We start from the raw sequence: 14,586 nt of genomic DNA, 5'->3' as shown, positions 1-14,586 counted from the left end.
TGGTACAGTATGGTACAATATGGTACAATATGGTACAATATGGTACAGTATGGTACAATATGGTACAATATGGTACAGTATGGTACAGTATGGTACAATATGGTACAGTATGGTACAATATGGTACAATATGGTACAGTATGGTACAATATGGTACAATATGGTACAATATGGTACAGTATGGTACAATATGGTACAATATGGTACAGTATGGTACAATATGGTACAATATGGTACAGTATGGTACAGTATGGTACAATATGGTACAATATGGTACAATATGGTACAATATGGTACAATGAACACACATATTCATCATTGAGGTATTCAAGTTGATGAGTTTATTTCTAAAAGGCTCCAGTTTGGGACATTTTCAGTTATTTTTGCAGGACCGCTTTGCTTTTTTTGACACCTCGATTTTGGAATTCAAATTTTTCAAATTTTATATTGGTTCAACAATGCAACATCTCATTCATAATTGCTGGGTTGCAAAGAAAACTGAAGTAACTCAGAAAACTGAAACTTGATTTAAAAGAAATTACTGATAGCTAACAAAGAAAAAAAAAGCTCTCCCTCCTCCATTAAAGACTCAGGAGGTAATATTACGAACGTCCCGGAGGAAATTAATTCTGTCTTTAGGGACTTATACACACCTCGGATTAATCCATCTCTCCCAGACATTGAGGTAGTTGTCAATACCGTAGAAACTTTGCCCATTTCAATAATGTAAGTCCATGATGCTCTACAGTAGACGCCAAATAAGAAAGCACCAGGACCAAACAGGTTCCAAAATAATTTTATAAACCATTGTGGTCATTACGAGCCCCAATATTTTTTACAATGGTTTGGAAAATTAAATAAAGTGCATGCCTTCCCCCAAACATGAACTCCACGGTCTTCTGCCCAAACGGATGAGGACCCAACAGTACCTTCCAATTATCATCCAAATATGTTGTCGCCCTGCTGCTTGGGTTGGGGTTTTTGTTCCTTCTCGGTTCGTGTTCTCTGCAGCTCAGAGTCTGGATTGTAGGTTTGGGTGGATTGTAGGTCTGGTGGACGGGGGCTGGAGCTTGGGGGGCCGACCTTGGTTTTACATATAAATATACACTCAGTACATAAATACTTCCCCTCAGAACTCAGACTTATCTATGATGTCATATACTATTGGTAGTCATGGTGATGTCAGCAATGGCATCCATCCATGCCGCTGGACTGGTGGCCAGCCAATCACAGGGCACATATAGACAAACAACCATTCACACTCACATTCATACCTATGGACAATTTGGAGTGGCCAATTAACCTAGCATGTTTTTGGAATGTGGGAGGAAACCGGAGTACCCGGAGAAAACCCACAAATGCACGGCGAGAACATGCATGGTCGAGGGTGGAATTGAACCTGGGTCTCCTAGCTATGAGGTCTGCGCGCTTACCACACAGCCCGCGCATGCACGGGGAGAACATGCAAACTCCACACAGAGATGCCCGAGCGGGAAATCAAACCGAGATCTCCGAAGCTCCTGAGTCCAACATTCTAACCACTCCTCCACCACGCTGCCTGCAATAAGATTAGAGTTATTCCAACTGGGTCAAACATTCATGAAGTCTTAATGGACCCATTGGAGGTCTGGACCTGCTGAATGGCTCAGCACAAACAAGGCACAAGCACCCAAAGGGCCTCCTAAAGGGCCTCCTATAGGGCCTCCTATAGGGCCTCCTATAGGGCCTCCTGTACATCTTAAGTTCCATCCATCCATTTTCTGTCCTGCTTAGGGTCGCGGGAGCCTATCCCAGCTGTCTTTGGGTGAGGCGGGGTTCACCCTGGTCAATCACAGCCAATCACAGGGCACAAACAACCATTCACACTATTCACCTCATGTTCATTTGAGTTAATTGGATCCAAGTCTCTTCCTGACCATCTTTCCCTTGCTTCCTTACTTCTCTCATTTCTTTAAAAACACTGTTGACTGGGGCTGGGGTGGGTGGGGGCTCTGTGGCGGTGCCCCGCTGCAGCGTTGTGGGTCCTCTGCCTACCTGTAGTTTGGTGGGGCCCTGAGTTGCGGCATTCTGGCCTGGGCCGTGGGCAGCCCCCAACGCAGATGGCAGCGCTTCCTGACCTGGTTCCTCTGTACTCAGGCAAACAAACATCATGTGTGTGCGAGTGTGTGTGTAAGTGTGTATGTGTGTGGGTTTTTTTCATACATTTCATGTATGAAAAGTGCTCTACAAATAAGATTTGATTGATTGATTGAAAAAATACTATATTACTATCCCAACCACAAATAAGCAGACTTTCTGTGTCTATGTATAACCTATTTGTAACTTGGCAACTTACATCAAAATCACTGAGACATGTTGCCCCAAAATGCCATGTTTGCTAATGTTAGCTATAACGTACAACAGTGGAAAATTAGCAACAGCATAATAATACACGTAATGTTCTCCTCTACCAATTGGAAATGTGTGATTTGTTTACATTTTTATCTATGAGTACATAATATAAGACCATGTAGGGGCATTAAACTGGTATTTTAAAGCAACGCCCTTTGTTGGGTAATATATTAACAGAGTTGACAAATGTGTAGTTATTTTTCATATGTATAAAAATAGTATTTTTCCGCTATTCCCCACATTTTCAATAGGTGCACTCTTTGCTCACATTGGTTCCGTTCTTGTTTCCAGGGGAAGGTTTTTAAACGAGGCACGTTACGTAGCAACTAGGAAGTGTTCAGAAAGGCTCGGCGCCTCCAGCTGGATCATACCTAAAAGTACTAAGGTAACTTTAAAAACTGATAATAATAAGCTATTCAACAGACGTTATTCCTGAATCTGTGGACATAACTACTGGCTATTCTTAACTTATGTAGTAAATAACCTAACCGGTAGCAGTTTTAAAAGATCGCGTAGGTAATACCTTAGTTTTTCTTATCTTAGTTAAGTATTGATGTGAACGTACTGTCCAGTTTGATTGTAAAAGTTATATTGTTATATTGTTATTGTTGCCAAAGTAACCCACCAGCTACGGGTTAGCACGAATACCCAATGACAACATACTTTTATTTTAAAGGCTGACTAGATACCCGAAGTACATTTGCTGGCAACATTACTGGGTACATTGTTATTGTTAAGTTTGAAGGGTAGATCAAAATTCAGCTTTATTTGTTGCGTGGGACATGCTGTAACATGTCCATGCAGTGTTGCCAGATGGGGGATGACAAATTAGCGTACCGGAAGCTTAAAATGATCAGGACATACCCAATTTTTTTAGGACCATCTGTACAGTACAGTACAGTAAAACATAACAACAGACCGTGTATAGCATAGCTATAATGCAGTTTTACCTTTTAAAATACACTGTAATGAAAAAAGCTGCCAATGGCAGAACAGCGGCCCCACCTGGCTGTAAAGACGCACAGCACCAGGCGTTTGAGTTTGACTGACTGTTTTTTTCCCCTTTTGATTCAGATAAAAATGGAGGGATCTTCCAAAAGTGATGCATCTGATCATTCATCTGTTGTCGCTGCTCAGGTTCCCTTCCAGCACCTGTGTAATACTTTAGAAAAAATCCAGAAGTTAAAACTTCGACCAGAAAAGTCTAAAATCCTGCGGGATTTCATTGAGTCATGGAGGACGTTCCATCATGCCCTACATAAGGACAACCCCAAAACAACAGATTCTTTCTACCCAGCGATGCGTCTCATCGTTCCTTCTTTTGAACGAGAGAGAATGGCATATGGAATCAAGGAAAGCATGTTAGCCAAACTTTTTATTGATGTATTGTGCCTCCCAAAGAATGGCCCAGAAGCTAATAAACTGTTAAACTACCGCGCACCAACCACCTCCCAAGGGGAGTCAGGAGACTTTGCTAGCATGGCATACTTTGTGCTAAAGAAACGCTGCACCAGCCAGGGAAAGCTCAGCGTTAAAGAAGTTAATGACTTTTTGGATTCAGTCGCCATCAACAACGCTAGCAAGAAGAAAGATCTTGTGAAAAAGAGCTTGCTGCACCTCATCCAGCAGAGCTCTGCTCTTGAGCAAAAATGGCTCATCAGAATGATTCTGAAGGACATGAAGCTCGGGATCAGCAAGGAAACGGTCCTTCAGGTCTTTCACCCAGATGCCTCGGAGCTCTACAATGTGACCACAGACCTGAGCAAGGTGTGCCAGCAGCTCCACAGCCCCTCCGTGTCTTTAAGTGAGGTTTCCATCGGACTTTTCTCTGCCTTCAAGCCCATGTTGGCAGCCGTGGCCAACATCCGCAATGTGGAGAAGCAGATGGGAAACAGCCCTTTTTACATTGAAACCAAGCTGGATGGCGAGCGAATACAACTGCATAAAGATGGCGATGTCTACAAGTACTTTAGTCGGAATGCCTTTGAGTATACACAGCAGTTTGGGGGCTCACCTTTAGAGGGCTCCCTGACACCATACATCCACAATGTTTTTAAAAGCCACGTTGTCAGTTGCATCCTGGATGGGGAGATGATGGCTTACAACCCAACCACAAAGACATTCATGCAGAAAGGCAGCAAGTTTGACATCAAGAGACTGATGGAAGATTCCGAGTTGCAGACTTGCTACTGTGTGTTTGACGTGCTTTTAGTCAACGACCAAAAGCTTGGAAATGAAATGCTGGAGAAACGCTATGAGATCCTGCAGACCGTTTTTTCTCCAGTTCATGGCAGGATCCAACTGGTGCTCAAAAGAGAAGCCAGTACCATGCAGGAGGTGGTCAGTTCCCTTAACGACGCCATAGACAACCGAGAAGAGGGAATCATGGTAAAGGACCCTTTATCCGTTTACAAACCGGACAAACGCGGGGAGGGTTGGCTGAAAATCAAGCCAGAATATGTGGATGGCTTGATGGATGAACTTGATCTTATAATTGTCGGCGGCTATTGGGGTAAAGGAAGGCGGGGCGGTATGATGTCCCATTTCCTATGTGCTGTTGCAGAACCACCAAAGCCTGGTGAGAAACCGTCTATTTTTCATACGCTCTGCCGCGTTGGCTCTGGCTACACAATGAAAGAGCTGTATGACCTTGGCTTGAAGCTTGCCAAGCACTGGAGAGTCTACCGAAAAAATGAGCCACCGTCCAACATCCTTTGTGCAACTGAGAAGCCCGAGGTCTACATTGATCCATGCAACTCTGTGATCCTGCAAGTCAAGGCGGCTGAGATAGTCCGAAGCGACATGTATAAAACCAACTGCACCCTGCGCTTTCCGAGGATAGAAAAGATCCGTGACGACAAGGAGTGGTACCAGTGCATGACCCTAGCAGAACTGGAGCATTTCCATAACAAAGCATCGGGCAAACTGGCATCACGGCACCTTCGAATTGACACCGCAGAAGAACCACACAAAAAAAAGCGCAAACTACCTGCCCAAATCAAGAAGGTAATAGACCACTTTAAGCCCCAGGATCTCTCCGGGGTCACCAAGGAGACAGACATGTTTCAGGATGTTGAGTTCTGCATACTCAACGGGACAGAGGATCACCCCAAGGCCGAGCTGGAGAAGGGCGTGGCCAGGTAAAGCGTGATTGAAGTGACTATCCAATTTGGCCTGTTGGTAACCTCTGTGTTATATTTGTTTCAGATGTGGTGGTCTTGTTGTCCAGAACCCAGGGCGAGACACCTACTGTGTAATTGCCGGCTTGGAGAACATGCGTGTGAAAAACCTGATTTTGTCCAACCAGCAAGATGTTGTATGGGCTTCCTGGCTGCTGGAGTGCCTGGAGCTGAAGAAAGTGGTTCCATGGCAACCACGCCACATGATCCACATGTCGCCGTCCACCAAGGAGAACTTCACCAAGGAGTATGACCGATATGGTGACAGTTACTTCGTAGACACGGATGAACAGCAACTTCGGGAGGTGTTCGGGCGCATAGGAAGGAAGGACACCTCGACGGCGGTGAATGCCTGCCAGATAGAAGAGCGATACGGCTGGGATGACCTTCCTACCAGTATGTTCAGACCTTTCACAGCTTATATGGATAGAAATTGTGCCATTTTGGATATCCGGGCCCTGGAGTTCCGCTATCATGGAGGCACCGTTGTGCAGAGGTTGGAGGAAGGGGTGTCGCATGTTGTTATTACAGAGGAAACGAGGCTTGTGGATTTGAGGAGCTCTAGGCGCAGCTTTAGGAAGAAGTTTAAAATTGTCAGAGACTCCTGGGTGACGGATTCGATAAAAAGAGGACACCTGATAAACGACCTTGACTATTTAGTTTGAGTGAGGTTTATGGCTTGGTGAGGCGTACAGTATGTACCTAACCCAAACCCTAACCCAAACCCTAACCCCCTTCTGGTCTGCCTCAACTTCCAGCGCTTCTGCAGTTTATTGTCCAGTCAGCTAGAATAATTTTGTCACACACTTCCGTTACAAGGCTGTAGGAAGTCTGACACGTAATCTTACTCTTGATTTGTATTCAATAACTATATATAATCTACTTACAGATTTTTAAAGATTTAAAAATAACCAGGCTCAAGGTTACAGTATTTAATGTAAAATGTATATGTATGGAAAATCCCACACAATATATCTTTAAGCTAATTTCTCAGGGTGATTAGTTGAATTAATAACAAGTCCGTCATGATGATGATTTAGATGACGGCATATCAAATGTACCAACAATGCCATTATAGAAATAAATGTTGCATTGTGTACTTCCAGTTCAATATCCTTTTATGAATGGTTGTTTGTCTATATGTGCCCTGTGATTGGCTGGCCACCAGTCCAGGGTGTACCCCGCCTCTCGCCTGAAGACAGCTGGGATAGGCTCCGGCACCCCCGTGACCCTCGTGAGGATAAGGAAAATGAATGAATGTCATTTTATGCAATAGGGTTGGACCATGTATTTGATGTACTGGTAAACCGGCATAGATCCAATGAGAAGAAAATGACTTATAAACAATCCCCTCCTGACCTACGCAGGTTGAAATGGAGATAAACGTTGGCTGAATCTCCTCTTCCAGAGCGTGAATGGAAGTTAGCAGTGTTAGCTTGTGTGTTTGTGTGTGTACGACACATCAGGTTGTGTTTACGACTTTAATGTAAGGGAAGTTTTACACTGCACCACACAATGTGCAGTTTCTGAGTGGAAAAAATACAAGAAGCATATTTATTTTGCACACGGAACATACTCCCGTGACCGTCCTTCAAAATAAGAGCACCCTTTGCCCCACATCTGCCTAAACAAAACAAGTGTCAGAAAAAAATATCTTCCATGTGCAGTTGGAATTGCATGGGTGGCTACATCTTCCTTCATCACAAGCACATGCATTACAGTTGGCTGAAGATTTAGTAGCAATATGTGTCGATGCTGACATCCCATTAGAAATGTTTGTTACCAATAAATACATGGGCTTTACAAAATGGGGGATAAGTGTACTTCATGATATGGCTTAAGGTCTGTGGGGTTTTATTATACAAAAAAAACACAGCTGAATTTAAATTTTCTATTGTTTTATATCGTTGTGATAAACATGAGTAATGGTGAAGTTCAATACTCATGAACATGAGTTTTAACAACTTGATTTGTTTAGTTTTTGGTTTTGTAAAATTTAGTAATCAATTTAGTAAAGATGACTAATTTGGGTTTACAGTGTCTCGCCCTCCCAAAACCGGTAATAAACATGTAAATGTGAGTAAAACTAATAATGTGAGTCATTAGTACAGCAAATGCTTATTTTAAGTATCATTTCCAATTTCCCCTCCAGAAAGAGCCATATTTACAACTTTAAATGAACAAACATACATTCCTGGTACATCGTGTCTGACTTAGTGGGACTCGACTCACCGAGGAGGCGAGGGATGCGGCGACTGCGGTGCGCGTCATAACGTCAGAGCAGGAGATGTTTAGTCAAGAGTGTGTTACATCACACCGGATACTAAGGGATGGCTTTTCAGTGTAAAGCACAACCCAGTTGGCAAAGATTGCTTATATGTCGAGGAGCAGAGAGGACCAAACACAGCCAAGAAAGACAAAGAAAAAGGTTAGTGACACATGCAAGACATTTAACATTTAAGACAAAATGTTGCAAATGTTCATTGTTACACAAGATATGAGCCAAGTATCACACCTGTAATACGTGTGAGATGCTAGATATTTTTCCTCTCCCATACCGAACATACCACTTACTTATATCGGTTTCAGCATGTTTAATAAACAAAAGGCGAAGAACGTCAAGGGGCTCCCTCTGTCTTTCCCCCCTTTTTCGCGTTCAGTCCTCTTTGGAAAATCGTGAACGCCCGAGTCGGAGAGCAACGCTCGACTTTTATTTTGTAGAGCACAACAGGAAATGTCCATCCTTATCACGCGTCGTCTTACGCCTTCCTACAAACACGCGCTGTTCCTTAGCCAATATGGCGGCAACTTGACTAAAGCATCAGGATGAAGAGGGCGAAGGCTTGAAAAAGCAAAGAGGTCCGTCACAGGCTGCGGGCCCGTTCGCCAACGCCGATCCGAGACGGCGTCGCCATGTTGGAAGAGGACGGCGGTCATAGCCTAGCACGACCGAGGCTTCGGTGTTTGTTTGGATAAGAAGCGCCGCCAAGGCCACGCGAAGGAGCGGAGCGGAGCGGCGCGCGGCGCGGCTCGGCACGGGGACGGGAGACGGCGGCTTCGCCGGTCAGCCATGGAGGACGCGGCCCGGGCTCGCCAGCGTCTAATTTGCCACCCGGCCCGCGCTCACTTGGATGGAAATTAACGCCGAAGGCCAAGCCGAGCCGAGACGAGCCACCAGCCGACACCTGAGGGGGGAGGAACGCGAAGCGGACCCCAAGTCAATGACTGTTGCGGCAGAGGAGCCGCCACGGTGGAGTCGGCCGGTTCCCGAAATATGACCAGGGGTGCTGGGACGTGTTGGCAGCAAGATGACGACGACGGCTTCCAAATCTGGCTAGAACCCCTCCGCGAGAACCAAAAGCCATTCACCGACTCCGAGAGAGCGCAGCGATGGCGACTGTCCTTGGCATCCCTCTTGTTTCTCACCATCCTCCTCTCTGATCACCTGTGGTTCTGCGCAGAGGCTAAACTGGCCAGGACCCGGGACAAGTTGGGGTCGTCCGGCCTGCCCCCCCCACAGACGCACTCAGCACACAGCAGCCTCAGAGGAAACCCAGATGCTATTTTTCTAGGAAACTCCAGCAAACGTTTGTGGCGGCTGGAAACTTGCCACACGGATAGTTTATCCGACACCTGCTTGACTTTCGCCGACGCCGACCATTTGTGTCGGGTCCTCTCCGACAAAGGGAGCACGCCGGCTGTAAATATGAGCCATTTCTACCTTTCCTTTTGTAACTCCTACTCGCTGCTGGATTTGTTCTACGGCTCCACAAGTCCGGACAACTTAAACTGCAGCCTGGACGTGCTCGGGGACGGCGACACCACCCGATGCAGTCTCTGTGTGCAGGCGTACCAGCGCTACGACCAGCATGCCCAGGAGAAGTACGACGACTTCGAACTCCTCACTTGGAAGTACGAGCCGGCCGCGTATTCGGTCCGGACATGCATGGAACGGTGCAAGGTAAGCGGAAGCCGCGTAGGGATGGGCTTTTAGGCCGTCTGGTCATTTGGACCGGAAAGACGAGGTCTGGCCAGGTTTGTGGTCCTTTTCCCGTCGCCATGGAGACGGATGACGGAACCAGGAAATAAGGGCCTCGTGTTCCTTCCCGGAGCCGCCTGGAGCCGCCTGGAGCCGCCTGGTGCCGCCTGGAGCCGCCTGGAGCCGCCTGGTGCCATGGTTAATGAGCACATGGAGGCTCTGCTAGTAGAGCCACCTCGCTGACCTTCTTGGCGCTCTCGGCTTTGACTTTGACAACCTTACTCCACTTCTTCTAAAACTGCTCCAAAACATAGATCCACTTTGTTTGAGTCGTCTGCTTTCTTCACGCAATTGAAGGTGTGCTGTGGCCAGATGTTCACCATGGACATCCATACTCCACATGGAGAATGGGTGGTTCCGATCGAGAGGGGGTGTGACACCCTAATTTAGACCACTACAGGTTGTAGACCAGCTGCAGAACCCACTATGTGGGTACCAAATTTTATTCCACCAAATTCTGGTCCTCCATGATGATTCTTCTTCTTCCTCTTCTTCTACTACTCAAAGAAAACACAGGAATGAGCCAGGGTGCCTATTTTTACCCTCGTTGCTGGAGCCTATCCCAGCTGTCTTCCACCCTGGACTGGTGGCCAGCCAATCCTAGGGCACATATAGACAAACAACCATTCACACTCACATTCATACCCATGGACAATTTGGAGTGGCTAATTAACCTAGCATGTTTTTGGAATGTGGGAGGAAACCGGAGTACCCGGAGAAAAGCCACGCATGCACGCATGCTAACTCCACACAGAGATGGCCGAGGGTGGCATTGAACCCTGGTCTCCTAGCTGTGAAGTCTGCGCACTAACCACTCGTCCACCGTGCAGGTGTGGGTAATCACAGCAGCATGTATTTGATCTATTTATTTAACATTGATGGCGTTTGTTTTTAGAACGGACTGCCATGTTTGTAGATCAAATGTAAAAAAAATCTTCCAAACTTAAGAAAAAAAGCCAAGGGTCAGGGTAGAAAGGCGGTATATGTGCGGGTACTACTCCAGTGGAAGGCCATGGTACTCCAAACATCTTTTCTTATCCCGGGAGTGTGCAGAGCGCCACAATGGAGCGGAGCTGTCTATGGTGCTGAATGGCTGCCAGCCTCCATTCACAGAAACACTGGCCAATCCCAGATGGTCTCAACTCACCCAAACACTGACAGGGAGGTTGAGCACAGGTGACAAAAATTCCACTGGGCCATCTGCTTGAATCTAAGAATCCAAATTCATTTGGAGGCAAACGTGCTTTTTAAGGGGTCACTTGAAGAAAAATGCTTCATTACTTCTATACACTCACTTGAGTCAAGTCTCTTGTGCTTGCAAGTATCATCTCCTCAAAGAGCACGGCCATTTTCACTCACGTCAATCCCATCATTGATCTTTGTTTAGTGCTGATTACCTGTTCTATGCCTTTCCATCAAAATAGACAATGGAACATTATTGCCTCTTCTGTTATTCAACTTGTTATTTTTTTCTTATTTCAAGGTTTCTATAGGACAGGTTGGGGGGGCTAGATGATATTTTGGCATAGGGATGACCGATGTTGCCATACAGATCACAGCCGCTTGCGATAGCTCAGAATGGCTATTGTTTACATTTAGTCCAATACTGGTGCCAAGTCTACCATAGAAAAGGGATGGAAACACCAAACATTCATTCATTCATTTTCTAGCGCTTATCCTCACCGGGGCCGTGGGGCTGCTGGAGCCTATCCCAGCTGTCTTCCACCCTGGACTGGTGGCCAGCCAATCCCAGGGCACATATAGACAAACAACCATTCACACTCACATTCATAGCTATGGACAATTTGGAGTGGCCAATGAAATGCTACTTGCACATATGGGGAGTATTTCCATCGTATTTCAACGGTATACGTGTTCGTGAGGTAGACTACTTTTGCATCCAATTTCCACGGTGCTGGGGGGGATTATATCGGGAGGGAGGGAGCAGGAGGGCAGTCAAACAGGCAACTAAACGCTAAAGTGTAGAAATAAGTCTTGAGTCGGGACTTGAACGTTTCTACTGAGGTAGCAGGTCTAAAATTAGCAGGTCCACAACATTGGAGCCCCAATAGATGGCTCTAGACCCGCATACTCTCGGGATGATCAAAAGACCGGCGTGTTGTGAGCGTAGGTTTGTAGACGGAGCCTCGGGTAAAATGAGGCCAACCAGGCAGGAAGGTGCCAACCCATGGCAGGAAGGTGCCCACCCATGGCAGGAAGGTGCCAACCCATGGCAGGAAGGTGCCAACCCATGGCAGGAAGGTGCCAACCCATGGCAGGAAGGTGCCAACCCATGGCAGGAAGGTGCCCACCCATGGCAGGAAGGTGCCCACCCATGGCAGGAAGGTGCCCACCCATGGCAGGAAGGTGCCAACCCATGGCAGGAAGGTGCCCACCCATGGCAGGAAGGTGCCAACCCATGGCAGGAAGGTGCCAACCCATGGCAGGAAGGTGCCAACCCATGGCAGGAAGGTGCCAACCCATGGCAGGAAGGTGCCCACCCATGGCAGGAAGGTGCCCACCCATGGCAGGAAGGTGCCCACCCATGGCAGGAAGGTGCCAACCCATGGCAGGAAGGTGCCAACCCATGGCAGGAAGGTGCCAACCCATGGCAGGAAGGTGCCAACCCATGGCAGGAAGGTGCCAACCCATGGCAGGAAGGTGCCAACCCATGGCATGGCATGTTCTCAGGGTGTGACGTGTCCTTGATAATGTTCTGGGCTCTTTTGAGACAGCGGGAACTGTGTAGTTCTTCCAAGCTGAGGAGAGGGCAACCAGTGATCTTCTGGGCGGAGTTGATGACCCTGTGGAGCCCTTTCCTCTGATCCACCGTGCAGCTGGTGCCCCATATGCATATACAGTATGTCTAAAGGCTCTCTATCCAACACCCGGAGAAGGACACAAGCCGTCTCTGGGTGGTGTTATTTTTCCTGAGCACTTTCAGGAAGTGCAGTGTGTGTCTCAGGTGTTTGGGCTCCAGGTCAGGTCCTCCCAGGAAGCGGAAGTCAGCCACAGCCCCCCCCCCCCCCCCCCCATAAATAGTGGTGTTATTTGTGATTTATTCTTTCTGTAGTCTACGATCAGTTCTTTGTCTTCAAGGTGTTGAGTAGAAGATGATTCTCCTTACACCACACCATCAGCTGCTCCACTTCATCCCTCCAGAGATGAGCCCAACCACTGATTGGATGATGATGATGGTGTGATGCAGTGGTGAGCATAGAGGATAAAGAGCAGGGGGCTCGGCACACCCCCCTGTGGGAGGCGCTACTGAGGCTACGAGGTGTTGATACATGATGTCCCACGCTGACCCTCATGGGTGCGACCAGACAGAAAGCTGATGATGAGGCTGCTGCAGTCCGTGGAGAGCCTTGTAGGTACCTTTGGTGACTCCACCTCAAAGCGGGCAGAGAAGCGGTTCGGTGGTCTACTGGCTAGTCTGCCAGGAGGCATCACCCCCTGCAGCTCTGTGGTTGGTTCTGTAGTTTGTCAGATGCCGGATGCCTTGCCGCACCTGCCTGCTGACATTGCTGTCCAAGTGGTCCTCGGTTTCATTCCTGTAGTCGGACTTGGCCTTCCTGATGCCTCGAGCCAAGCGGTATGACCTGAAGGTGGTGTTCCTCTCCTTCTGTAGCCCCTGGACCTCCGGACCTCCGCCGTCATCCAGGGTTTCTGATTTGAGTAGATCCGGATGCACTTGTCCACTGTGACAGCGTCTATGCAGTACTTGATAGAACGCAGGATACTGACTGAACACCTCCAGGTCTGTTTGATGGATGTTTCAACACGTCCCCGTTTCGGATGTCCAAGTCCGGATGGTTTTTGTTGATGGATGTTTCAACACGTCCCCGTTTCGGATGTCCAAGTCCGGATGGTTTTTGTTGATGGATGTTTCAACACGTCCCCGTTTCGGATGTCCAAGTCCGGATGGTTTTTGTTGATGGGGGCGGGAACGTCCCCAGTTTAACCACCACTTCAGTCTAGAGAATATTTCTATTCCTGCGCCATTGCTGCTAATCATGGCTTCTTTCCTCCTTTTTTTGTCGACGCTCTTTGGTCAAGTCAATGACACCTGAGCTAGCCAATCTTCTCTATCCTCCACAGACGGCCTACAAGCCCTGGCTGTGTGCTCAGTATTTCCCCACAAGCCAGCAGTCGTGTCAAAGGACGGTATCGTGCCACCAGTATTGTCTGGAGGTTCAACAGAGCTGTCCCTTCATCCTTCCGGACAACGACGACTTGATCCACGGAGGAAGCCCCAGTTTCATCTGCACAGGTCCATGTCTACAGCAGATGTTCAATGTCTCATGTGACGCTTTCCTGAAGCTTTTTCTTGGCTTTGTCGCCCCTTTTCAGGTCTTCTGAGAGCGACTCCAACAGAGAGCGAAGCCGTGTGCTGTGACGTCCGATGGGAATCAAACGCCAACGGCCCCTCCGGCGAGACACTAAAAAGGACTGCTTCCTCCTGCCAGCCCAAGGGGGCCTCGGTCACCTCCACCGCCAGCTCGAGACTGTGCAGTGGGCGGCTGAAGATCTGCCTGCTGGCGCTGGTCCTCCTGCACACCGCCATCATCATATCGGCCTCCCATAATTCCACATTGGCGGGCGGGGCTGTTCCTCTTTTGCCAGAAAAGGGTACCTCCAACGAGGACTGAACATCAGGCTTGGATGACACCTGAGAGGTTTATTGCGTTTGCAAATGTCAGGCTGTGGATCTACCAGATGTTGGCCTGCTCTCATTGCCTCTTCTATCTGCCGCCAGCACGCCGTCCGGTACAGGAAGTGGGAGGGCTTGATTGGAGTTTAGGTGGACCGGACCACCCCCTAAAGCGTTGACCTTTCCCATTTAAACCTGCTCATTGTTTCTATTCCCGTCACATGTTTTGGAGAAACGTATCTCTCTTCCCTCGCTTTCCTTCCTTCCTTCCTTCCTTCCTTCCTTCCTTCATTTTTCTCTGTTGTGTGTTTGGATTCCACGGCA

The 14,586-nt window shown here is 47.8% G+C and overlaps 2 protein-coding genes across 2 annotated transcripts in view; both read left to right on the top strand.

Annotated features, from left to right (window-relative positions):
* Positions 1–2,566: 2,566 nt before the first annotated feature.
* lig4 (ligase IV, DNA, ATP-dependent) lies at positions 2,567–6,674 on the top strand. The gene is made up of 3 exons (XM_058051119.2): positions 2,567–2,775; positions 3,465–5,530; positions 5,598–6,674. The coding sequence occupies exons 1-3, from the start codon at positions 2,596–2,598 to the stop codon at positions 6,232–6,234; spliced, it is 2,883 nt and encodes a 960-aa protein (XP_057907102.2). The 5' UTR covers positions 2,567–2,595; the 3' UTR covers positions 6,235–6,674.
* Positions 6,675–8,335: 1,661 nt separating this feature from the next.
* Positions 8,336–14,586, top strand: part of nalf1a (NALCN channel auxiliary factor 1a) — a 7,300-nt gene continuing 1,049 nt past the window's right edge. Inside the window, exons 1-3 of the mRNA XM_058052048.2 lie at positions 8,336–9,530; positions 13,710–13,881; positions 13,962–14,586. The exon at positions 13,962–14,586 is cut by the window's right edge and continues 1,049 nt beyond it. Of these exons, the coding sequence (XP_057908031.2) occupies positions 8,844–9,530; positions 13,710–13,881; positions 13,962–14,260 (1,158 nt within the window). The 5' untranslated portion in view covers positions 8,336–8,843 and the 3' untranslated portion in view covers positions 14,261–14,586. The remainder of the gene's footprint in view (positions 9,531–13,709; positions 13,882–13,961) is intronic.

Source organism: Doryrhamphus excisus, linkage group LG15 (assembly GCF_037039965.1).
Source record: "Doryrhamphus excisus strain RoL-2023G ecotype Guam linkage group LG15, RoL_Dexc_Guam_v1.1, whole genome shotgun sequence".
In the NCBI taxonomy this organism is placed as follows: Eukaryota; Metazoa; Chordata; class Actinopteri; order Syngnathiformes; family Syngnathidae; genus Doryrhamphus; species Doryrhamphus excisus.
Note: the sequence above shows the minus strand (reverse complement) of the source record. Positions and strands in the feature narration are given on the sequence as shown.